The 26,067-nt window shown below is 35.3% G+C and overlaps 2 protein-coding genes across 7 annotated transcripts; one reads left to right on the top strand and one right to left on the bottom strand.

Moving 5' to 3' along the window:
- Positions 1 to 1,118: 1,118 nt before the first annotated feature.
- Positions 1,119 to 14,043, bottom strand: LOC117323823 (zinc transporter ZIP9-B-like). 4 transcript variants are annotated; one of them, XM_033879295.1, is made up of 8 exons: positions 13,852 to 14,043; positions 9,875 to 9,980; positions 9,089 to 9,286; positions 8,313 to 8,324; positions 6,284 to 6,370; positions 4,397 to 4,482; positions 2,959 to 3,099; positions 1,119 to 2,313 (listed from the first exon to the last, which is right to left on the bottom strand). In XM_033879295.1, exons 1-8 carry the CDS (start codon positions 13,945 to 13,947, stop codon positions 2,068 to 2,070), a joined length of 972 nt encoding a protein of 323 aa, XP_033735186.1. In that variant the 5' UTR covers positions 13,948 to 14,043; the 3' UTR covers positions 1,119 to 2,067. The 4 variants fall into 4 exon arrangements, with proteins under 4 accessions (XP_033735186.1, XP_033735187.1, XP_033735188.1 ...); XM_033879296.1 differs by having other exon boundaries at positions 8,319 to 8,324; XM_033879297.1 differs by lacking the exon at positions 8,313 to 8,324 and having other exon boundaries at positions 13,852 to 14,042.
- Positions 14,044 to 14,275: 232 nt separating this feature from the next.
- On the top strand, positions 14,276 to 24,097 carry LOC117323822 (enhancer of rudimentary homolog). 3 transcript variants are annotated; one of them, XM_033879291.1, is made up of 4 exons: positions 14,276 to 14,379; positions 20,761 to 20,848; positions 22,038 to 22,158; positions 22,575 to 24,097. In XM_033879291.1, exons 1-4 carry the CDS (start codon positions 14,377 to 14,379, stop codon positions 22,669 to 22,671), a joined length of 309 nt encoding a protein of 102 aa, XP_033735182.1. In that variant the 5' UTR covers positions 14,276 to 14,376; the 3' UTR covers positions 22,672 to 24,097. The 3 variants fall into 3 exon arrangements, with proteins under 3 accessions (XP_033735182.1, XP_033735183.1, XP_033735181.1); XM_033879292.1 differs by lacking the exons at positions 20,761 to 20,848; positions 22,038 to 22,158; positions 22,575 to 24,097 and adding exons at positions 15,347 to 15,434; positions 15,672 to 15,792; positions 16,864 to 19,281 and having other exon boundaries at positions 14,311 to 14,379; XM_033879290.1 differs by lacking the exons at positions 14,276 to 14,379; positions 20,761 to 20,848; positions 22,038 to 22,158; positions 22,575 to 24,097 and adding exons at positions 14,410 to 15,041; positions 15,347 to 15,434; positions 15,672 to 15,792; positions 16,864 to 19,281.
- The last annotated feature ends 1,970 nt before the right edge of the window (positions 24,098 to 26,067 follow it).

Here is a 26,067-nt window from a genome sequence, read left to right as displayed (position 1 = left end):
TATAACAGTTGAGCACTTATCCAGTGAATGTCCCCTTGAAATATTTTCTCAGATCTCACAAGTATCATATACCATAGAGAGATTTCCTTTGGCTGTGCCAGTCAGAAATCATGAGACATAATATGGACAATGAGGTTAAGTCATCAGTTGAAAATGTCACAACATCATGGCTGTATACATTCAATTTTTTCCTCCTTATTTTTATTTGAAAACCTGTCAAAATGTAAGTTGAAGATTCTATATCTCACCACATAATGTTGTTATATGACACCATAGGGATACACTATATAACGTCATTATAGGGAAGGAAGACTCTCCAGCAATGATTCCATATCAAGTCTAACCTACATTTAGTGGGGCGGGAAAACAGTCATTAAATATCAAAATAACACCAACAAAGATTCCTCATTCAAAACACATGTACACCTACCTTAAACATGAGTGTTGTCAGAATAATACAGATTTAATTCATTCCAGTTCATAATGTCACCAGCATCATATGATAATGTTATATTACTGTGTAGTCCTCACAGCAATACACATGTAGTTGTGTGGATTGTCACAAACATTTAAACATTACATAATATTTAAGTCATTTCTCAACAAGTGATTCTATTTGCAACTTTTTATGTGCTTCCTTCTGAATACAGGAAAATCGCTATGAAATAAACTTCTTTTCCAATCCATCTCTACCTTACAATGGTCAAACAAAGCACTATCAATAATATCAATCCTACACCAAGATCAATAATCAGCAGACAACTATCACAAACATTACAATTAACATGGTGATACTACAGTAAGTGTTGTAGGTAACACCACATGATGCCTGCCAGGCTGATTACAACCTGTCCATCAGTTAACAGGCTACAATACATATAATGCCTTTACTTTTTTGTAAAGTCTCTTAAGACTTGATGAATATCAAACGAGTATTTTGTCACAGTCTTATGTTCCATCAATTATTTGATTTTAAAAGAATTTGATAACACGTACAATGCATTTGGGATAACTTCCGCACACTTCCGAACTAGAATAAATATCAATGTCTGCTCCAGTTGGGTCAATGATCTTTTGGTGATTCATTAAATTGATCATCAATTTTTTATTTTGAGAAACAAAATTTAGAAAGAAAGTTTAATTGGATAAACAACAGTGAATAAAAAGTATTGAGACATCCAGGGATTCTATGTTTTTATGATGTACACGACCGATATGGATTTTGAAATGTGTATAAAAAATTCACATGTGTATTTAAAAACACAGGGGATTGTCATAAATCCTCAACCTATGGTCCATATCTGTAATACAAAATTAAATATAGATTGTAGGCTGGAAATTTTTGCCAAATTCCTGTGTTTAAAACAATGATTTTCATTTAAAACAAAATATATATAAATGTAGATTTACATAACAAAAAAAAATGACATTGTACCTAACACACAAATCAATAGATTTTTTCACCACTTTTGGTAACATGTATAAAGAAAACTCAAATCTGAGGGAAAAGATTCTCAACTAGCCACATCTGAGGCTTAAGTGTTTGGCAACTTAGAAATCTTATTACAGAGGTTGAGAACCCTATCTCATGATTCTTTGCTTTCACCTGCTGGCCCTGTCAATATGTCGATAAAAAGGGACCCAAAACAGTCCCCTGGCATAGAATGGAACTCCCTAACCCGTATTCCAACTATGTTGCATTGTACACATTATAATATAAAGATGAAATCTTATATTCCTTGTTGTTTGTTTGGTCCACTGGTTAATAATTTGATTGATGAAAACTAAACCAAATTGAAGTTATGTTAAAATATTCAGTAAGCTATCATATTTGAATTTCTAATCAGAACATTTCTAGCCCAATATTCAATAAAAAAAAAAAACAGATTTAGACAACAACACTAGACAGGACTGAGCAGGCTCCAACATCAAGTCAATTTCAGCACCATTGAAAGTGTGCTTGACTTGAAATAAATAGCTTCATCAAATTAAATAAATTTTGTAACATTAGCAGTTGGAATCAAACTAAAACCACACAATTAAGTTTCCCGACTCTGTAGTGGGGTTTTAATGTTTATGGCCAAAGGATAACAATACGGGTATCACCGACCCAGACACTATAGCCACGAGGTCAATCGGCCGGAATCCCTTCTGTTCATGAATGACTACAGTGTTGTCAGCATTTGTCTGTTTGGTATGACGTGTGGTCACCTCTGGCAGGACGTGTACTGTCGCCACATACAAAAACGTTCCAGCACTAAATAGCATGGCAATTCCTGTGGTTTGAAAATTGTGAAGTTTTCCTAAACTGCCCTAAAATAACAAAAGAAAATATTAATGAAAAGACTCTTTTACATTTTGTATATGTTCACAACTTTTATAAAATGATAGCCCATGGACCTTATTGGCACCTATGAAAATTTCAGTCATTATAAATGCATGAAAGCAAACAACTTATTTTGTACACATTTTACTAACATTAGTGAAATCTCAGTCGCCTCAGCCTCATGTGTGCAAGCTAACGTCTCAGCAAACTGTTACACATCAGTAAAGTCATATAGTGTTTTGCACTAGGTGGCCTGTTATGACCATATGTTAAAGATCATGTGATTTGAGACTATTCTTCAGTACAGATTCAGATCCTTACCACAAGCCCTATCAAAACATTTTGTGATGGCTACCGAGGAGTTGAAAATGGTCCCCTTTTATGCACAATGCATGCCAGACAATAGTAGATATTTGTAATGAGGTCATCCCAATGACATGAGTGATTATAAAACAGGCCCATCTTCTCCCTCTTTTATCGTCCCTATATAACCATCAATACAATTCTGTCACAAATCTGGCTTGTTCTTAGCTGTTACAGCTATATTAGCTAGCTGATAGCTCGAATTTAAGACAGTTCCAAGTATTGTATCTAGCTAACGGATGAAGTTACGAGTGTTTATATTGTCTTACCTGACTGACAGATAATCCGACATAGGTAAAAATACAGGCAATTGGAGCTGATGCTGAAAATATTAACAGATGTCTTCGTATCCTCGGGCGATCAAAACCATCATGTAATAGAAAGGTGACCAAACCAAACGCAGCAGGTGCCTGAAAATAAATACAGTTGTATTAGTTGTATCAGGAGATAAATACAAAAAAAAATGTATCTAGTGAATACTGTAGACTTATTTATGTAGTCAAGTTATTTAAGTTAAATACGTGATTAAAGAATCTTTAGATCTTCAATACAGTGTATCTTAAGTCTAGAACTCCAATCGCTTACCTTATGTAACATGACGACTATCAAATCGCTTACCTTATGTAACATGACGGCTATCAAATCGCTTACCTTATGTAACATGACGGCTATCAAATCGCTTACCTTATGTAACATGACGGCTATCAAATCGCTTACCTTATGTAACATGACGGCTATCAAATCGCTTACCTTATGTAACATGACGGCTATCAAATCGCTTACCTTATGTAACATGACGGCTATCAAATCGCTTACCTTATGTAACATGACGGCTATCAAATCGCTTACCTTATGTAACATGACGGCTATCAAATCGCTTACCTTATGTAACATGACGGCTATCAAATCGCTTACCTTATGTAACATGACGGCTATCAAATCGCTTACCTTATGTAACATGACGGCTATCAAATCGCTTACCTTATGTAACATGACGGCTATCAAATCGCTTACCTTATGTAACATGACGGCTATCAAATCGCTTACCTTATGTAACATGACGGCTATCAAATCGCTTACCTTATGTAACATGACGGCTATCAAATCGCTTACCTTATGTAACATGACGGCTATCAAATCGCTTACCTTATGTAACATGACGGCTATCAAATCGCTTACCTTATGTAACATGACGGCTATCAAATCGCTTACCTTATGTAACATGACGGCTATCAAATCGCTTACCTTATGTAACATGACGGCTATCAAATCGCTTACCTTATGTAACATGACGGCTATCAAATCGCTTACCTTATGTAACATGACGGCTATCAAATCGCTTACCTTATGTAACATGACGGCTATCAAATCGCTTACCTTATGTAACATGACGGCTATCAAATCGCTTACCTTATGTAACATGACGGCTATCAAATCGCTTACCTTATGTAACATGATGGCTATCAAATCACTTACCTTATGTAACATGACGGCTATCAAATCGCTTACCTTATGTAACATGACGGCTATCAAATCGCTTACCTTATGTAACATGACGGCTATCAAATCGCTTACCTTATGTAACATGATGGCTATCAAATCGCTTACCTTATGTAACATGATGGCTATCAAATCGCTTACCTTATGTAACATGACGGCTATCAAATCGCTTACCTTATGTAACATGACGGCTATCAAATCGCTTACCTTATGTAACATGATGGCTATAAAAACGATCAGGGTCAGGTGGGATCGCTGCATCATAATAGCTGCCCCCATAGCAACACCATCAGCTACAAATACAGACAGTACATGACAATGAAACTAACATTGCATAGAGAAACTCACAAGGCCTAGAAAAACTCACAGGGCCTAGAGAAACTCATAAGGCATAGAGAAACTCACAAGGCCTAGAATAACTCTGATAGCTTAGACTAACTACATGTACTAGTAACATGATGAAGAGTAATTCACATGGCCTAAAGTAACTCACATGGCCTAAAGTAACTCACATGGCCTAAAGTAATTCACATGGCCTAAAGTAATTCACATGACCTAAAGTAACTCACATAGCCTAAAGTAACTCACATGGCCTAAAGTAATTCACATGGCCTAGAGTAACTCACATGGCCTAAAGTAACTCACATGGCCTAAAGTAACTCACATGGCCTAGAGTAACTCACATGGCCTAGAGTAACTCACATGGCCTAGAGTAACTCACATGGCCTAGAGTAACTCACATGGCCTAGAGTAACTTCACATGGCCTAAAGTAATTCACATGGCCTAGAGTAACTCACATGGCCTAAAGTAACTCACATGGCCTAGAGTAACTCACATGGCCTAAAGTAATTCACATGGCCTAGAGTAACTCACATGGCCTAAAGTAATGCACATGACCCAAAGTAATTCACATGGCCTAAAGTAACTCACATGGCCTAGAGTAACTCACCTGGCCTAATTTAATTCACATGGCCTAAAGTAATTCACATGGCCTAAAGTAATTCACATGGCCTAAAGTAACTCACATGGCCTAATGTAACTCACATGGCCTAAAGTAATTAACATGGCCTAAAGTAACTCACATGGCCTAGAGTAATTCACATGGCCTAAAGTAATTCACATGGCCTAGAGTAACTCACATGGCCTAAAGTAACTCACATGGCCTAAAGTAACTCACATGGCCTAGAGTAACTCACATGGCCTAGAGTAACTCACATGGCCTAGAGTAACTCACATGGCCAAAAGTAATTCACATGGCCTAGAGTAACTCACATGGCCTAAAGTAATTCACATGGCCTAGAGTAACTCACATGGCCTAAAGTAACTCACATGGCCTAGAGTAATTCACATGGCCTAAAGTAATTCACATGGCCTAGAGTAACTCACATGGCCTAAAGTAACTCACATGGCCTAAAGTAACTCACATAGCCTAGAGTAACTCACATGGCCTAGAGTAACTCAAATGGCCTAAAGTAACTCACATGGCCTAGAGTAACTCACATGGCCTAGAGTAACTCGCATGGCCTAAAGTAATTCACATGGCCTAGAGTAACCCACATGGCCTAGAGTCACTGACATGGCCTAAAGTAACTCACATGGCCTCAAGTAACTCACATGGCCTAAAGTAATTCACATGGCCTAGAGTAACTTATGTGGCCTACAGTAACTCTCCTGACCTAGTGAAACTTACATATCCTAGAATGTCTTGCATGGTCTAGAGAAGTTCACTTGACCTCGTGAAACTTGCATACCCTATAGTAACTTGCATGGTCTAGAGAAATTCACTTGGCCTAGAGAAATTTTCATGGGCTTGAGTAGCTCAAAATGTGTCCTTATTTGTCAGTATAGTGAGTTTTAAACAAACTACAAAATTCACTAAAATTATAGTATTTTTTTCCAAAAACAACCAAACATCTCCGCTTGATAATACAGATTGATAACTATCTACAGGGGCTTAATTACTGTAAAGGAAAATTAACTTCAATAATAAAGAGAGTATATGTAGCATGTACCAACAGACCAAGTGTTGGCAAGGCCAAGATACAGGGGCTTATATCAGTAAGGTATCAACTTCAATAATAAAGAGTGTGTACCTGCAGCATGTACCACCAGACCCAGTGTGGCAGTAATCTTATGACGGTTTTGTTGGATTGCCGACCCTGCTCCGTTAGCCTCCGCATCTACAAAGAGATAATGTACAATTAAACTTAATGTAGAGCCTTTAGAAGTGAAACCATAAAAAAACCTTGATTGTAAGTACCGGTAGAAGTCCTATAAAAATTGTTAATCTATGCATGCCCTTACATTTCTGATAATGGAGAAGTATATATATTCATGGCAAACTATTTTTCATTAATTGCAAAAAACAAGGAAATATTTTTCTGTTTGAGCTCTGCCTCTTGTGTAAAGCATTGCTCAGAAAAATATTTTAAAGAGCATAAAAGATTATATTCATGAAATTACAGCTACAAACCTTAACCTTACAGTGAGACTATTCCAGATCTCTATCAGAAAATTCATTAAAACAGTCAACATTTGGTCTGTGATATATGTGTGCAATCAAAATATCTCCACTATAAAAATTCAATCTGTGTTGTTGATCATAGTGATGGATAGTGGGATAACCACTCAAGCAAGAATCATATAAATTGATTACATATGCCCAACCCCAGGCTAAATTTGATTTATAAAATAATATGACAGATTCATTCCACAACCTACATAAGTATAGTATTCAATCAGCTCAAATGAATGCTGAATTCTACAAAGTAGTTATATTGCTGAGAGAAGAAAGCATTCTGCTTTACACAAAAGCATTCTGCTTTACACTGAAAAACAAAACGTCTCTCCACACAATTTCAAATGGTAGTTGCTTCCCCTGCTTAGTACTCAGCATTTTGGGAGTGGGACAATTGGTTTGCACCTCAGCATAATGTGACCGAATGGGGTGTCCTGCTAGGTGTCCTTGGCAGCTTGCTTTAATGAGGTAGCACTATAAAGTTTGCATCAGTTCTGTGCTATTACAAAGAGACAATCATCAACATACTGCAGCCTCCTACAATGCACACGCATAAGCCCGATGCAGCCTCCTACAATGCACACGCATAAGCCCGATGCAGCCTCCTACAATGCACACGCATAAGCCTGATGCATGTATCTCGCACAAAGGGGAGGCCATCCTTAACTGACCTTAATTGCTGAAAAGCTGTTAAACAAAACTAAAAGCAAACCAAACCAAATCAAATTTACACAATTATATTTGTCAACTTAAGTGTCCTCTAATTTCAAATTTGATTTATTTTTACACTGGCATCTACCCAATAATCCTGTTGAATTTGTTAATGGTTACTGTAGCAAGCATGTGCTCTACAAAAGGAAAACACTTGACAAAAAGAGAGAGAGAGAGAAGAAATCACTTAGAAATAAATCAATAAGCTAAAAAAAAATATACATAAAAGTGAAAATGTTGCTTAATTAGCAAAACATAAAAGAGATCCCAGAGGGATACTGGCAACCACCACTGAATGATTTATGTCAGTCCTATGAAAGACTTATTTTTTTTCTCTCTACTTTTCCCTTCTTTCCCCTCTTCTTCTAAATCTGAAATATTTTGATAACATGTGGAATATACATATGCTGTCTAAGAAAGATCCTATAAGAGCTATCTAAAAGGAATCAGTAACAAAATTTTAACTGCCAAAATCCAAGATGGCTGCTTGTCACCACCTTGTTTTCCTGAAAATTCATTGGGGCCAAAGAGAAACTTCATATTAACCCTCCAGTATTTTCCAAGAAATATATATACTGATTACAAACTTTGACAGTCAAATTCCAAGATGGGTGGCTATCGACCATCTCGTTTTCTCAATAAGACTCATAATTCCATGGGCACAAGAAAGGACCAAGGAGAATCTACATGTGAAGTTTAAGGAATATACCTCCAGTACTTTTCAAGAAATTGCTATAAATTATCTGAATTGTAATACAGGTAAGGTAATATTAATATTACATAATTAGTTTACACGATGATAGCTGGGTATATGATAATTCTGATTCAGAACATTCAAAGCATTATTATTATTATTAAATAAAGCAGATAAATTGTTGTATCAAAGACCTTACCAGTACCTTTTTCTGGAGGTAAAAGCATACACAGGATAATGTAGGATTAAACAAGCAAAGAAACATTCATGAATATACCTGGTTACCGGGTATGTGACAAGGCTAACAAAACCTAAGGTTTTATTCACACAACTTCAAAGTAAATTTGAAAAATATCAGAGAACAAACATAAAAGTCACAGCTAGTGTATCCAATTTTAGAATATGCTTGCTCTGTGTGGAATCCTTACATAAAATTTGATACAGTACCATGTTGAGCTGGTAGATTTGTCACTATCACAACACCTTGAAACATTAGTGACATGTTATAACAAGTTCACTGACAGATCTATGCAAGGATGTGCATTATACCATGATGTAGAAACCTACCCACAATATGGTAACCATAAACAAATATCTTCATCATGACATTACAGTTACAACAGACCAAATACTCTATATCAACTCTCTTATCTATTATCAGAATCCCCACTCCTGAACCCACCTTTGCAAATTCTCCATCTTCCATACAGTCACATCAAAATTGAATACACTACCTCCTGACCTAGTATCTTCTCAATTTCTTAATAGCTTTCGGTCTAACCTTCAGTGCTTTACTCTTGAAAATATATATTGTCAAAATTTTTGTTGATGGAAAAGTGACAATTAGCTTAACGCTAACACTTCAAGCAAATTATATACAGGTACTCTTACATTAGTAAACAAAATATAGATACAGCATCAGTAGAGGTAAATCTCTACTCAACTTCTCTAGTCTCTGACCCCATATATACACACCTGTAGATACATGTGTATGTCCTCCACCAATCTGGTCGACCAGTAACATGAAGATGAATCCTGCCACTAGTGTCACCCCTATGATAGTGTGGTTGTCAGAGACACTGTGGGTGTGGCTGTGGGCGTGGTCATCCCCCGTGTGTGCACCTTCCTCTTTGTTTGGTACTTCACTGTGTACAACTTCATGACTGTGTGCATCTTGGATGTAAATAAAAATCAAATTAATACAAAATGTAGTGTTTCTTCGATCATGAATCTATACTAATGTTTTTAGCCTCTGAATTGATTGTGAATTTGTAAAGTCTGCAAGCACTTTCTAATGATATAAATGGACTGTAACATATCACAGAAAATCAAGTTTCTACTAAAATATTTTTAGATCCAGACAATATTTCTGTGCAAGCACAAATATATCAATGTGATGTTTTCCATTTCCCTACTACAGCACAGGTTACTTCACTTCTGAACTTGATAATTTACACACAAGTTCATATCTGTATACAAAAATATAAATATTGTGAGGTCAAATGATTGGAAACAAATGATGACTGGCATGATTTCATTTAATATCATTCCTGTGTTCAACAAAGGGAAGTCCAACTACACATGTATATGACAATCACCGGTACCAATTACTTATAGTAATAGCATCCACATTGGCTGAAGTTGGATTGTCATCAATAGTTTAAATAAATTTTCTATTATGGTCGTTATTTTAAGCTGTATATGAAATACATGTATATGACGAGAGGATGTTTGACAGTGATTATATATATATATAATTACCAGCACTGGATTCACTCATGGCATGGATCCCCTCAGGGATGATGACAGCCAGAGCTGTTCCAACCAGGAGACCTGCTCCAAATACTGTGATGAGCTTCAACTTTTCCTGCAACAGAGCAAAATGTTGATGAATGATAATGGTTCTTATTCTATTACTGTACATGTTTATACTATATAGAGTCATAATTCTTACAAACTCTCAACGATGGTCAGGTATATAGTATGGTTCTTGGGAATGATAAATTCTGTCAGAAATAATTATTTGGAAAGGTTCAATCACCCAGATCATCAGCATATATATATATGTACATGTATATATATCTATAATTTACATAAAATTGTGAAGACAAATCTGGACGACATGTATCATTCATGCAAACATCATTATTCATGAAGCTTAGTCTTATGAAACTTCAGTCAAATTCATTTTCAAACAATAAAATTAAATAGCTATATTGTATATATGATCAAATTTTGGTTAAAAGCAAATATTAAGATTTCACATCTTATTGGTCAAACTTCAATATTAAAATATAAACTAATTAATCCAGTCTCTGTCTCTTTTATATATATGTTCTACATGCATATGTACATCATTTCATCATATTTAATATATACACAGTTTTTAAAGATCCGTTATTTAATTCAGCAAATACTTAAAGCACAATATAAAGTTTAGATTAGACATATACGTGTATATACATGTACATGTATGCATATTAAAACTGATCTTTCTGAGACTGTCATGATCAGCTTATCTGTAATAGATAATTCATCATCAGCTTTATATAGCTCAATATTTGTCACCATATCACTACCACATATTGACATATTAACTTCAAGAAACCTTGACATGTTTAACATATCACTGAGCATATGGTCACACTAAAATAATGGGTGCCTCACATCCTTGTGTTTTGTTATCTGACCTAGATAAAAAGTAAACAAAACTTCCCACTAACTTGAGATTATAGATTATCTGGACCATTTGGTTATTTCGAGGAAGTAGCAGATTTGACCCCTGTGACTTTGAATAAAGGTCAAGGTCATTCATTTGAACAAACTTGCTAGCCCTGGCTTCACTCCAGCATGCTACAGACCCATATCTGATCACTGGGCCTCTTGGTTATTGAGAAAAAGTCATTTAAAAATATCAGTCTACTTAGTCTACTTGACCCATGTGACCTTGAATGTTGGCCAATGTCATTCTTTTGAACAAACTTGGTAGCCCTTCATCCCAGCATGCTACAAGCCTCTTGCAATTGGTTATTGAGAAGTTGTTGTTTAAATGGAAATGTTGATGCCCGACGGACGACGAATGCCTCATGATCACAAAGGCATAGGCTCACTTGCCCTTCAGGCAGGTGAGCTAAACACTAGTGTACCCTTGACCCTCCTATATAATTCCCGCGTTGAAGACACATACACCCAAATAGCATAAAATTCTTGTTGCACACATGTATTAATGGCTATCCAAGATGCTCATTCACGCTCTCCTAACATTAAAATGACCACTAGCCTCACTGATGAGGCTGCCTGGATGTTAGACCACGGGAATCCTTGAGACATCAGTGTATAGAAATAACTTGTCGCAGTTATTTTTATCGCGAGATTTGTCACAGCTAGGGCCAAGAACAAGGCTATAACAACGTGCACTGAAAATAAACTACACACATGCATGGCCGTTGTTTACATTATTTCGAGTACAGTGTATACGTGAACTTTGCCTAATAAAGCTTCATTCAAACATTAACAGAATATTTGCGTAATTATATATAATTACTGAACAAAATAATAAACAAACATACATCCAAATACCTTAATTTCAAAATGTAGCAATATGCATACAACCTAAGGAAATACAAATGTACTCGGGTTCTGCCGATTCCAGACCCTTGTACGTTTCTTTTTGGCAGAATCTTGTGTGTGTTTTGGCAGGCTCACGCATTCAGCGTTCCGCCATTATGTATAGACTGATAACCCGCCGTTGCGTTATGGGACTATTTCGCATAGAAACTTGGTCTGTCTGACCCAGTTATAATTTTTGGGAATTTCCCGTATACTTTCATAAATACACATTTTCAGTTTTTGATTCACGATAATTTGTTAGGTACCGTATATACTATTAAAGTCTGAAAACTGTAAAGAGCTCGAAATGTAAACATTTCTTTGGGAGTATGTGGCTTTAAGTTTGCCACACTCACATACCCCCATATCATCCACCATGTTTGTTACAATACAAACGTTCCCAATCGCTTTATATCTTCCTTAACAACATTGCTATTTTGTTCTGGTTTTGGTGATCAAGGAACTCTTTAGTGTTTAATTTATAGACTAAGGTTATCTCCCGTTTTCACTTGTAAATTGCACAGGTAAATTAGCTTGATGCTTTTTCGCTCAGGTAGATCAATAATCGGATATTTCTATTATGTCACACCTGACACTTATGATTTTGTTTGTAATAAAAACATGACAGATTTCAAACTCACTTTGTATGCTTATTGTGTATATGTGGTATGAACATTTGGCTACATCAGTTGAGATGGAAACTCCAAAACAAAACCACACACTAATAGATCATGGACAGAAGGTTTTGATAATCAAACATTTGTGACAATATTAACTATATATATTCAAACTTGCATTTAAAAAAACGTTTGAAATGCAGTCTCTTTTACAATTCCATAGTTGTTATTTTCACAATTTGATACTATCGCCACCCTTGTTATACCGTGCGGCCATAACTGTTGTGGACAAAAGGTAGCGATATAATTACAAGTGTACATATGTATATAGTATACTGTATAACTAAAAACTCTGAAAATTCAGTACAACACTAATCCATATAGTAGATAATAATTATATTAGATGGCACAAAAGGTTGGGGGAAAATGCCAGCTTGCGTATGATAAGCAAACTCACTAGTGGTGTAACGATTCACAGATGCATCAATGTATTGGATCGCAGAGTGGTGAATTGATGTATAGTCTGTCCTTTATTTATATCGCGATACTTGAAAATTTGTAGTTATCTCCCTTGACCAACGTTAGCTTACGTTTTGTAGTAAACAATTGCAACATGGCTGACAAGGTCGTTCTAGCGGCATATAAAGCTGCCAGTTGGAATTCTTTCAAATCCAAATTATCTTAATTCAAGAATGCTTTGTGGGACTCTAATATTCAGAAAATACCACAAACAAAACATGACAACTGTAAGAGATGGAACATCAGATATTTGATAGGTCATCAGCTTCTCATATATCGTGATATGAATCGTATTGTGACCCCTGTACCGCGATATGAATCGTATCGCTACCCACTTTGCGATACACAGCTCTAAAACTCACATATTATAGGCCAAGCACTGTTTACTTCAAAACTTTTTCTCTTCTTTTTTCAATTTTTGGTACTTTTCAATGTTCAAATAATTTTTATTTTTGCATTTGTCTGATGTTTCATCACTAAATAAAATCAGACAATATAAGTTTATTTCCGGTTCAGGACTTCTATATAAAGTCTCTATACCAGTCACAAAAAAAGGATATATTATTATTATTATCAACTTGACAATTATATGATTTCAGCTCTTTAATTAAGATATTTTTTTAAATATATACGACTTGGACGGATTTTTTTTAAAGTTAAGTTGTAAGTTATTTAGGAGAATTTTAGCAACAAAGATATACCTCAAATTGGTTATTATAAAATTGCTGTAGAAAGAGGTTATCAGTATTTATATGATTCATGAATCTGATGTGACAACCAGACACTTTCACCAGAGGACCGCCCAATATATCCAACAGACTTGAAAAAATCTCCAAAAATCCATATCTCAAATGAACCAGGTATTGTTATACATGGAAGAAGGTAACCAGTAGTAGACTGACGAGTGGTACGTGTACCTGATAGGGACAACCGGTACCGATCACCAGTTTCTCAGTGCACAATTGCGAACCAACACAGCTGGAAGCGACTTACCTCTGAAAATGTTATCGCAATCGGGATCATACCAGCTAGGTAACATCCAACAAGCATGGCAAATGATAACAAAATGAGAGTTAATACGTCGTCCATTGTTGTTCTTCTTTAACTTGACAAAAAAATGTTGAACCTTTCTCGTTTCAGCTGTTTCCAGGTTTTGCCTACATGGCTCTCAAATTTTGAGATCACCAAAACGTTTTATTCATATTTGGATTTTAAAGCTTATGACTGATCCTGAATGTCGACACTGCGAGCTGCTTGCTACTTTCTTTATTTGTCCAGGCGATCAAAATATATTTACGGTCAAAAATATTTTGCCTAAAATAGTTATAAATACTCTTAAAGGACAGAAATCGTATGTTTGGATCGCAAAATATTTCTGAATAAAATTTGTCTTTCGGGATGTTTCTCAAATCGAATATCAAATCTGAAGTAAAAACAAGAGAGATCCGCACATCCAATCCCGCAGTGACTACGAGGAGATTTTGCGAGAAAATACTTTCCTAATATTTCCCGTTGAAAATGGTAAAAATAGTGTGGTTGCTACCTTTTATCTGTCCAATTTATGCATTTAAAGATGAAATATGTCACATATTTTCTTATATGACATACTTTGACACGAAAACAAGCTATATATTGGTATATATGCATGCTAATAGAATCGCGTTTCCCACGCACGTTTTGCAGCCCTTGCTTGTCATGATTTGGAGCGTTCAGTTTGCTGGATGATGCTTCACCAGCGTACCAGAAGGTTAAAATTACGCGCGTGAAGTTCCAGTTAATAGGAGATGCGATATCTTAACAGTTATCTATCAACGATATCCGTAACTTGTACGGAAATGATTTTATATTTATAAAACGTTTACACCCATTGCATTCCGTTGTACGCGTACGTTTATACTGCAATGTCCACGTGAACACAAAAAATCAATAGTTTGATATTATTTATATTAAAATGACTGAAATAATATTTGATATTAAGTTTTTTTGTCACGCAGTGTCAATAGTTAACCAATTTGATTTAAGTCAAATTTTGATGGGTTCTAGTTTATACCGCTCGATAGTTTTGTCGGTATTCTCACCGTTTTGGAAAATTTGTGACGTCGTGCAGATTGTGACATTGTTTCACAGTTGAATTGCTGTGTGAGGCATCAGAAGCATAAGCGAAGCAGATGAAGGGGAAAATGGTAATAAAACTACATGCAAATTAATTTGCATACTAAAATTCAACCTGCTATTGCTTTTAAATACAATAATAATGTTTATGTAGGTATAGTAGAAATTGCAACTGTGGACAGTCTGTAAAAGACATTTGTAGACAACTAAACATCCATAATGAGCTTTATACAAAAAAGTAAGATAATCATCTGTCTCGTGTAAGTTTTGTATATTTCCAACAAAATGCCATCAGGTCTACAATTGCAACTTCAATATATATGTATATGTTATATGTAATGTTTTCAATTACATATATTTTCATTTCTTATTCCAGGCTCACACTATTCTGCTTGTGCAGGCAACACACAAGCCAGAAACGAGGACATACTCTGATTATGAGTCTGTGAATGACTGCATGGAAGGTACATATTTATATGAAAAGGAAAGCCTTTCAGTTTAAATTAAATGGAAACATTCCATATTGAGATAACACTAAAGCAATTCCTTCATAAATATTGTGGGGCAGGTTTAGATTGTATGTACTGCAAAAGTGATTTGCTTCATGCTAGGGGTAATTTCCTTAGTTTGATCTGTAGAGTATTAACTTTGTTTATAAATTTAAGAATTTTTGAATGCACTGTGCTTGTTTATTTTTACAGGAATTTGTAAAATATTTGAAGAACACTTGAAGAAGATGAATTCAGATTGCCCTTCCATAACTTATGACATCAGTCAATTATTTGACTTTATGGACCAGTTAAAGGACCTCAGCTGTCTTGTGTGAGTCTTAATTGTTACATAAACCGACTTGGTTTTTAAACCTATTATGTAAATGATGTTTTTTGGGTAATTTAACTTTTAACATATATATATATATATTATCAATACTTGCTACTGACAGGGGTTGTAATGTAACATCAACGTTCACTGTGATATTGCCAGTTAGATAACTGTTGGGAGTTTGCAAACAAAAACCAAGCATCTGTCTCAACATTTTTAGCTCACCTGGTCCGAAGGACCAAGGTGAGCTTATGCCATACTGTGGCATCCATCTGTCAACAATTGACTTCTTCTTCATAGCCGCTGATCGGAATCTGAAACTAAACAATGGAAATCATTCATATTTGACTGGAAGCATCCAAATGGGGTAGGGATTCAAAATGTACAAATGGTCCAGCTGACCCCCAGGGCAGGGCCAAAAAGTGAGCAACTTGACCATATTGCTATAAACACTTTTTTTGTTGTGTTGAAAATGTTGAGATTCCCAATTCAACCCATAACCATATGTGGCATCGCTGGCCACCATGAGATAACCACAATCATGTTGTAGAAATAGGCCCTTCGGTCTTTCCCCACCCCTAGTGGACTTGGTTACTTAAACACAATCATGATGTGGAAATAATTCTTTGGGTTTTTCCACTCCCAGAGGGAGACTTGACTACATTTTTGGGTTCTATCTTTGAAGCAATTGAGTTCCCTTCCCCATGATGATAACTATATATAGCATTGTTAGACATTCACAAATAAAGCTGTTATCAAATTGAACATGAGCATATTTTGACGCTTGGTCAAATCCAACCAGGTGAGCGATATAGGCCCTCTGGGCCTCTTGTTGTGATATAAACTACAGAAATCAACTATTGTTTGGATGAAAATCTTATTAGTGATTAATGAAATGTAAATTGTGTTGTAATATTGAAACAACCCTTAATTGGTTTCCTGGAAATAATTTCCTCACTGGAAAACCAGGTATTTGTACTTCATATTACATTCATTGCTAACTAGATTTGATAACAGAAATCTGACATATTTTCTGTACATTTCAGTGTTATATGTTTCCTTGATTTGTAGATTCCAGAAACACTCAAAGTCCTACATACCACACAATAAAGACTGGGTGAAGGAAAAGATATACATCATGCTGAGACGCCAGGCATCAAAATAAAGATGAATTAGAACTGTTTTAGCACAGGCATCAAAATAAGGATGGAACAGTCTTGAACCGGGAATGATGTTTTATACAAGATTTTTATTCTTTAATGAAGTGTAATCTGTATATGAAGTTTTAGTCATCAGGAACATTGAAAAGGAAATGGCAAAACTGACAATTCAGCTAATTGGGATAATGTATTGAGAGCAGTGCATGACCATGTTCCAAAATCACATAAAGTTCTTTCTTTTCTATTAGGAAAGTGATGTTTATTTCCGTAATAATCATATATAAACATCTTAATAAGATTTATGTGGATGAGATGACAAACCATCGAATAATTATCAGTAAAATATGTGTATGAGGCATTTTTCGTTGAATTTGTGCTCCTGAAGTGATTAGATCATATATGTTTTGAGTGATGTAAATCAACAGAGGATATTTGCCAAGACTGTTTATTTTAAGAAAGGAAATCAAAGAATTTAAATGGCTTGACAAGTTAACATGACATTGTTTTGTTGGCTTGACTCCTTTTTAAATCCGAGTATTTTCCATTTCCATGCAATGAAGCAACACAAGACTCTGAATGGACATAAAAATAAAGGATGATTATCACTAGAAATTTTGCCTTCAACCAAAGAGGAATAGGGTGATTGTGATATAGGGGCGATGTGTCTTAAAATCTCTATTTACTGGTTAATTCAAGAATGTACATATATTGTATATATTAATATGAAAATATGTACAAGGTTGTGATATGTACCTGTACAAAAGAAATTAATTTTAATTTTAAATGTCTTCAATGTGTGTCTGGTTTTAAGACAGCAAATGATGATTTGAAAACTTTAACTTATGTAATGAATTGTAAATTCAATTAAAATGAGTATTTAAATTGTTTTCACAATATTTGTTTACCTGGTTTGATAACAACCAATGTGTCTTTTAGAAGTAAAATAACTAACATAGCATTTTAACATTGAGATGTTGACTTGCAATAAGACTGGTATCATGGTTAGAGAAAACAACTTCCATTTTCACAACATATTTCTCTCATATTCTATGTGATAAAGGATCTGACAGTATAAATGAATGTTCACATTGAATATGTTCAGAGGTATATCAAAGCTTCTTTATGTAATATGTTTATCATTAATTTATAGTTAAGTTATTATGTCCCCCAAAACAAAGTGGGGGGACAGATTGTGTTTGCTCCGTTTCTTATTATTATTCTTCTGTCTTTCCGTTGTGAACTTGTCCAGCGATTTCCTCCTATACTACTGGACGGATAATTATTAAACTTCACATGAGTATTGGTGGGGGTAGAAGGTGTGCAACGCGCATGTCTCGCAACGAAATTCAAAATGGCCGTCATTTTGTGGCCTTTGATTGGTCGAAATTTAGATATTGTTCAATTTAGTGAAAATTGGTACATATGGGTATTGAGGAAAGCCGAACACAAAGGTACCACTTTCGAAAACCTGTGTTGCCATGGTAACATGATTTACAACTGTTGGAGTAGTTTGGGGGACATTTTAATAACGGCCGCTGTTACAATTAGTACTTGTTTTGTAACTATCATTCAAGGTTGGATGTTTGTGTTTTACAGTGAGCTTTTGCCTTTAGCGTATAGCTGTATGCTACCTGTATTGCAAGTGTAGGGTATAAACTTGACAGCTGCTTTCACCTTAGACCATCTGAACCATATAACATACATGTATGTATTTCACAATTTGCTTGACAAAGGAAATTCAGTGTTAATGGAAAGCTTGAAAATTAACCTGAGGAACCTTCTTGTTTTAATGTAAAAACTTCATGACCCCACTCACTCCAAGCAAACAATGTTTGGCTGTAAACATGTAGACTAAACTAAGCGTACATGATTTAATATGGTCAATTTATTAGTTAAAGAATACTCATCGTCATGTTTTGTGGGAAGCTTTGATGATATGTTAAATTATTGTAAAAGGATGGGACACTGAAAAAGCAGAATGCAGTATATATGGGTAGGTGTTTTTTTACTGAGGATTAGCTGGTTTAATAGTAGATGCATGATCTGTTGCTTGATAATAATGTTAATCTTCCCTGTGAATATTTAATGCTGTAGTGCTTTATTATTTGTTATATATGCTAATACACAAAATCGTGGAGTGAAAAGTTGCGCATGAAGCTTCTGTTCTTGTCAAGTCAATTAGTGCACTATTTGCTGTTTATTTTCTTAGAAATTTGTATCTGTGGGAAATTAATGAAATATAGAAGTATCTAAGATTGTGATGATAAAATTGTACTATTCTGGTAAATTGTGACATAGCGACATTTTTGTAATAAAATGATGAAGATAACGTAATTGTTCTTTGTTATTGCTGTCAAAGTATACAAAAAGGAATTTGTAGCTTCATATAGTTCTTAAACTGTCAAAGATAATATACCATATTTATAAAAGACAGCCATTGTATCATCTGGCATTTGTCTCGTCAGGAACGAGAAAGTGCAAAAGCAAAGACTAAGGTCATGATCAGCATATTACTTATGTGGTAACAAGTCTATGGTTAGCATACTACTTCTGTACATGTGGTAACAAGTCTATGGTTTGCCTATTACTTCTGTACATGTGGTAACAAGTCTATGGTTAGCCTATTACTTCTGTACATGTGGTAACAAGTCTATGGTTAGCATACTACTTCTGTACATGTGGTAACAAGTCTATGGTTAGCCTATTACTTCTGTACATGTGGTAGCAAGTCTATGGTTAGCCTATTACTTCTGTACATGTGGTAACAAGTCTATGGTTAGCCTATTACTTCTGTACATGTGGTAACAAGTCTATGGTTAGCATACTACTTCTGTACATGTGGTAACAAGTCTATGGTTAGCCTATTACTTCTGTACATGTGGTAGCAAGTCTATGGTTAGCATACTACATGTACTTCTGTACATGTGGTAACAAGTCTATGGTTAGCCTATTACTTCTGTACATGTGGTAACAAGTCTATGGTTAGCCTATTACTTCTGTACATGTGGTAACAAGACTGGTTGGCATATTACTGTTCTGGTAACAACAGCAGTGTCAAAATCAAAAGTGAAATATAGTTAGATTGTAGCATAAACATTTCAATGCACCATTTAGATATTTTTCCAGATTGATTTTTTTGTAAAAAAAAATATTCTAATATGATGATAATATACATGATCAACATGAAAAGTTTGGTAATTTGGGGAATAATAGTAAATTTTGAAGTTTCCTATACCATACTGACAAAGTAGGGCAGGTGAGATATATAGTTGTGTGTAATTCTTGTTGTTGGTCTCTTCAATATGAATTCAAATTTACATTGAAATATTCATTAGATAAATTCATCTTTAAAAACTTCATACATTAGAAAGATGTACATATATTATTCAGAAATCTTAGAAGTGGGTCTGAAAATGTGCACTGTAGAACTGATTAAGATGTAATTATGTAAGAAAGGGAATTGCAACATTAACTCCAGCTTCCTGTGAAATATTTTCAAACATTACCAATGAAAGAAATGTAGATTTGCAGATTATCATCACTGCATTAAACTCCTATTTTAATAGGACGTGTATTATTATTAGGTGAATCAATGCATACTAGCTTACAGCCTCCATATCTTTTTTAAAGTAATATATATTTACCATCCATTAAAAAGGAACCTATATGTGTTTGATGTTATTGTTCTTGGTGATATCTTCAAAACATGATTTAGTTTTGCTATTCAGAAAAAAAAAACCATTTATTTTCAAAACTCTGTCATTGTATTCTAAACAAACAAAACACCAGTTATTTTTGTGTGTTCCAGGCTCACTCTATCCTCCTTGTGCAGGCCTCACAGAAACCAGAGACACGGACCTACTCCGACTTTGAATCTATCAATGAATGCATGGAAGGTAAATGATCAGGGATACACATTTAATTACGTCTTACTACACCTAGCTTGTCATTGACAGAATTTATCATGGGTGACATACAGGGTATGTCTTTGCTAAAACTATTTTACCTCTACTTGTTTCTTGGGACTACTTATTGTATACAAAGGTTGGAGTCGTGTTCCCAGCCATATATGAAGCTATGGCCCTCGGTTTATTTTTGACTGTTTGGAACATATATCTACCGGGTATACATATAATGTACCACCACTCACCAAAGATTGTTTGGATATTTTAAATGCCTACCTATATTTATCTAATACTACCCGACTCTATTTTTTGTTTGGATATTTTAAATGCCTACCTATATTTATCTAATACTACCCGACTCTCTTGCAGTTAAGTAAAATTTCTTACAAATCTACATCTAAATGTAGCACCTATTGAGTGTATGTTTTGAACCCCTGGATGCATTCTATGCCCCGGTCATCAGCTGTCATTAAAGTTATCACAAGTGAAACAAAGGGAAGTAAGTCTGATGGATCAGAATGCCTGGGTTGGTAACAATAGTGAGAGTATGGCATGTGGAATCTGTATATTGTTACATTGAGGTTATTCTAAAACCTGGGTGAATCATTCCTTAAAAGATTTATAGCTTTTATTTGTAGTCCAGATATCAAAGATATTTCTTCCATACCAAACAAATAATTTACAAAAATGTTGTATTATGTAAAGTGATTTAGATGTCACACTGATCAATTTTTTAATGCCATACCATGGCATCCGTCAACAATCTAATTCTTCTTAACCATTTATCAGAATTTAATCAAATTGGGTAGGAAGCATCCCTATGTGGCTGGGATTCACATTTGTGAAAATGATGAGGCTAGCTTCCCAGGGATCTGATGAGGGGCGGGGCAAAAAGGATTTCATCTGTCAATATTGATATTTACAACTTCTTCTCTGGGACTGAACAATGTATGATATTGATATTTCAGTGGTAACATCCCTAGGTGGTTGGGATTCAAATTTATACATATGATGGGGCTGACACATTTTCATGTTGGTCAAATCAACCAGGTGGGCGATACAGGCCATCTGGGCCTCTTGTTTTTAATGAAAGATATATGTACCCCTAAATGTTTTTGTTGGCAATATGTCTAATAAAAGTGTTTTGGGATAAAAACTATTTATTGAATCTACATTGTAGGTATCTGTAAGATATTTGAGGAGCATTTGAAGAAAGTCAATGCCGATCGTCCCTCCATTACCTATGATATTACACAGCTGTTTGACTTCCTGGACCAGCTTGCTGACCTCAGCTGTCTAGTGTAAGTACTGACCTTCACTCTTGTACCTCTAGCTTTTGTTACACCTTGTACATCCCATCATTACACTTGATTATTTTGTTCCTGAAGAGAGATCCTACCTGCTGTACAAGTTTATTTAAAAAAAAACAACACTTTCTTCTTTGATCACATTTCTGATAGACCTAGCTCTTTCCATCATACATGCATAACAAGCTGCATCTGCTTAAATCTTGTTGAACCTACAGATATTAATGCATGCATTGGAAGTCTTTGTCAAGGGTTTTCCAAAAGAAACAAACTTATTAGGTCTATCATTATTTCATAAACAAACATCTCTGGTCCAACCGTTTGCAATGCAATAAAGGAAAACAGCCCTGGTTTGTTGTAATATATACCATTATTTTCCATTATGATAGTGAAATGTTTGTCTTTTTCAGATTTAACAAAGAGATTGGCACATATGTTCCTCACAACAAAGACTGGGTGAAAGAGAAGATATATGTGATGTTAAGAAAGCAAGCGTCATCATCATAAACAAACTTTCACTGCCATTCTTTTCATCAGTATCCATCATATATCATTGTGACAGTAACATGTGAGGGAGTTGAAGCTGGGTCAGATTATGTTTGGCTCATCTGCCTGAAAGGCAAATGAGTTTATGCCGTGGTGCGGCGTCCATCCTCTGTCCGGTCGTCTGTCTGTCCCTCCGGCCTACCAAGTTTGTTCAAAACAATGACGTTTAGCTACATTCAAGGTCACAGGGGTGAGATAGGCTAAATTCTTTAAATGACTTCTTCTCAATAACCAAAATGCCCAGACCTGATTTTTGGTTTGTAATATGTTCATGGTCACAGGGGTCAAATAGGTTAAGATAGTTAAAATGACTCATTCTCAGTAAACAAGAAGCTTAGTGAGTTAATATTGGGTATGTAGCATGCTGGATTAGGCATCTAAATTTGTTCAAAGGAATGACCTTGACCTTTATCCAAAATCACAGTGGTCAAAGAGACTAAAATATTTCCATGACTTCATCCCAATAACCAAAAGGTCGAGAGACCTGATATTTGACTTGTAGCATATTTGGGTAAAGGATTAGGAAATTTGTTCAAATGAATGACCTTGACCTTGATTTAATATTGAAATAGTTAAATAGACACCTTTTCAAATAACCGGGAACCCCCAAGATCTTACATCTGGTCTCTGATATACTTATTGATAATTATGTTAATGTATGAAAGGATCACTGGATAGCAGGTGAGCGATTCAGGCCCGTTGGGCCCTTGTTTTATGTAGCGGTTTAGTTATACTGATTGTGTACTGGAGAGTACAGTGTACATCTGGATAGATCTGTACACTCTAGGTAGTTTTATTATGTAATGAGGTATGTTGGCATGACTTTTGAACAAATAAAAAGAAAATTCGAAAAAACAACCTTGGCCATTCCATTAATGATCATTTTTAATATTTGGAACTTAATATAGACACAGCAGATGTGATTGTCCTCGAAGAACCATTTATTCAAAATGAACTCTGTTTTATGTTTCATTTAAACTTTGAAACCTTTACATTATCATAAAACGTCAGTTCATTGTCAGTGTTATGTTGTATCCATTTATTAAACATTTAATAGGTAGATCCTTTGTTTAAACTTTGTTCAGAAGAATTATCCACAGAATAACACTGACATGCTGCATGCAAGGGTTAGTTTGTTCTGTAGGTCTAGCATCAGTTAGCAGGAAGTGTCGAGTTAGTCTCCAATGTTTGTTTTGTTTATTTACTTTATTTCAAATAAGGATATCTGAAATGATCGGTTGAAATATAATTGGGTATGAATCACATTTAGATTGTAACATCAAATACTAGTTGGTGTTAATTTCATAAATTCTCTCTGTATGTAGTTTCTTTTCCTCTGTAATATTTTTTACCAAATCATGATTCATTAAATTGTTGTTGAAACTTTTGATGTCTTGGGAATTGTTCATTTTACCATATTTAAATTCATAAAAATAACTGAAAACATGTTTTTATACATCACTCTTCATGCACAGTATCTAACTGTACACTGTCTTCTGATATCAGATCTATTTGATGGTATGCTGAAAGCCTCTCTGTTTTCGTAACATATAAATTATGATAAAATTACAAAAAAATATATTGAATGCTAGAATATATACCTCAATGTGTGTACCTCATTCTGATATAATAAGAGAATCATTACAGTAGTTCTTGACAATTGCAATAACAACTGAGAAGCTACCCACTGTTCTGGAGGAATGTCTAATGCAGTGCTCCACTCTCAATACCTATGATGTATGTGAGCTATAGAAAATGTGTCGTGCACGCATGTGCAAACTGGTCTTGTTTTGAAGAATGGCAGACTGGTTATCAAAGCCATGCTTCAGAAGCCTGAAGTCCATCAGACATACTGGTTGCTGCTACAAGGGCAAATATTGGGTAAATTAGACTTAGAGAGTCACCATGGGTCTGTTAGACAACAAGAAGGCCTGCATGCTCACCCGGATATTTTGATAATTATGGGGAAATCAATTCAGGTGTTCAGGTCTAGTAGGGATTTTAAGAGCCCTTCTGGCCAGCTGGTGAGCTAAAGTTAAAGATAGGTTAAAGATGAATTGAAAGCAAAACTTCTTAGCATTTGATTAATAAAACCATGCTTTTCAGTTTATCATACTCAGCACAAACTCAGCACAAGCTTGGTTGGTTCACGTATTATTATCATCAGATGGTAGGCTATTCAAATCGCCTTGCCTCTGTGGTCCATCCGTAAACAATTCTTGTTATCGCTATTTCTGAGAAAGTACTGAAGGGATCTTTCTAAAATTTCATATGTAGGTTCCCCTTGGTGCTTAGTTATGCATATTGCCTTTTGGGACCAATCGGAAAACAACATGGCCGACAGGCAGCCATCTTGGATTTTGACAATTGAAGTTTGTTATTGCTATTTCTGAGAAAGTATGGAAGAGATCTTTCTCAAATTTCATATGTAGGTTCCCCTTGGTGCCTAGTTATGCATATTGCATTTTGGGACCAATCGGAAAACAACATGGCCGACAGGCAGCCTTCTTGGATTTTGACAATTGAAGTTTGTTATCGCTATTTCTGAGAAAGTATGGAAGAGATCTTTCTCAAATTTCATATGTAGGTTCCCCTTGGTGCCTAGTTATGCATATTGCATTTTGGGACCAATCGGAAAACAACATGGCCGACAGGCAGCCTTCTTGGATTTTGACAATTGAAGTTTGTTATCGCTATTTCTGAGAGAGTACTGAAGGGATCTTTCTCAAATTTCATATGTAGGTTCCCCTTGGTCTCTAGTTATGCATATTGCATTTTTTGGGACGGATCGGAAAACAACATGGCCAACAGCCAGCCATCTTGGATTTTGACAATTGAAGTTTGTTATCGCTATTTCTGAGAGAGTACTGAAGGGATCTTTCTCAAATTTCATATGTAGGATCCCCTTGGTCTCTAGTTATGCATATTGCATTTTTTGGGACGGATCGGAAAACAACATGGCCAACAGCCAGCCATCTTGGATTTTGACAATTGAAGTTTGTTATCGCTATTTCTCAGAAAGTACTGAAAGGATCCTTCTCAAATTTCATATGTAGGTTCCCCTTGGTCGCTTGTTATGTATATTGCATTTTGGGACCAATCGGATAACAACATGGAAAGAACTGAAGGGACATTTCTCAATTTTCATATGTAGGCTTTCCTCGGTCCGTCGTATTGCATTTTTGGACCAATCTGAAAACATTGTCGACAGACAACCATTATCGCTAAATCTTAAATTTCATATATAAGTTTCCCTTTTTTACACAGATTAGTAAGAGGAAGGGAAAAAAGAGAAAAGATCAATCTGACATGGAACCTATGAAGATCATTCAATGGTGGGCGCCAAGATCCCTCTGG

This window comes from Pecten maximus, chromosome 3 (assembly GCF_902652985.1).
Source record: "Pecten maximus chromosome 3, xPecMax1.1, whole genome shotgun sequence".
Lineage (NCBI taxonomy): Eukaryota > Metazoa > Mollusca > Bivalvia > Pectinida > Pectinidae > Pecten > Pecten maximus.
This window is presented reverse-complemented; position numbering and strand designations above follow the sequence as displayed.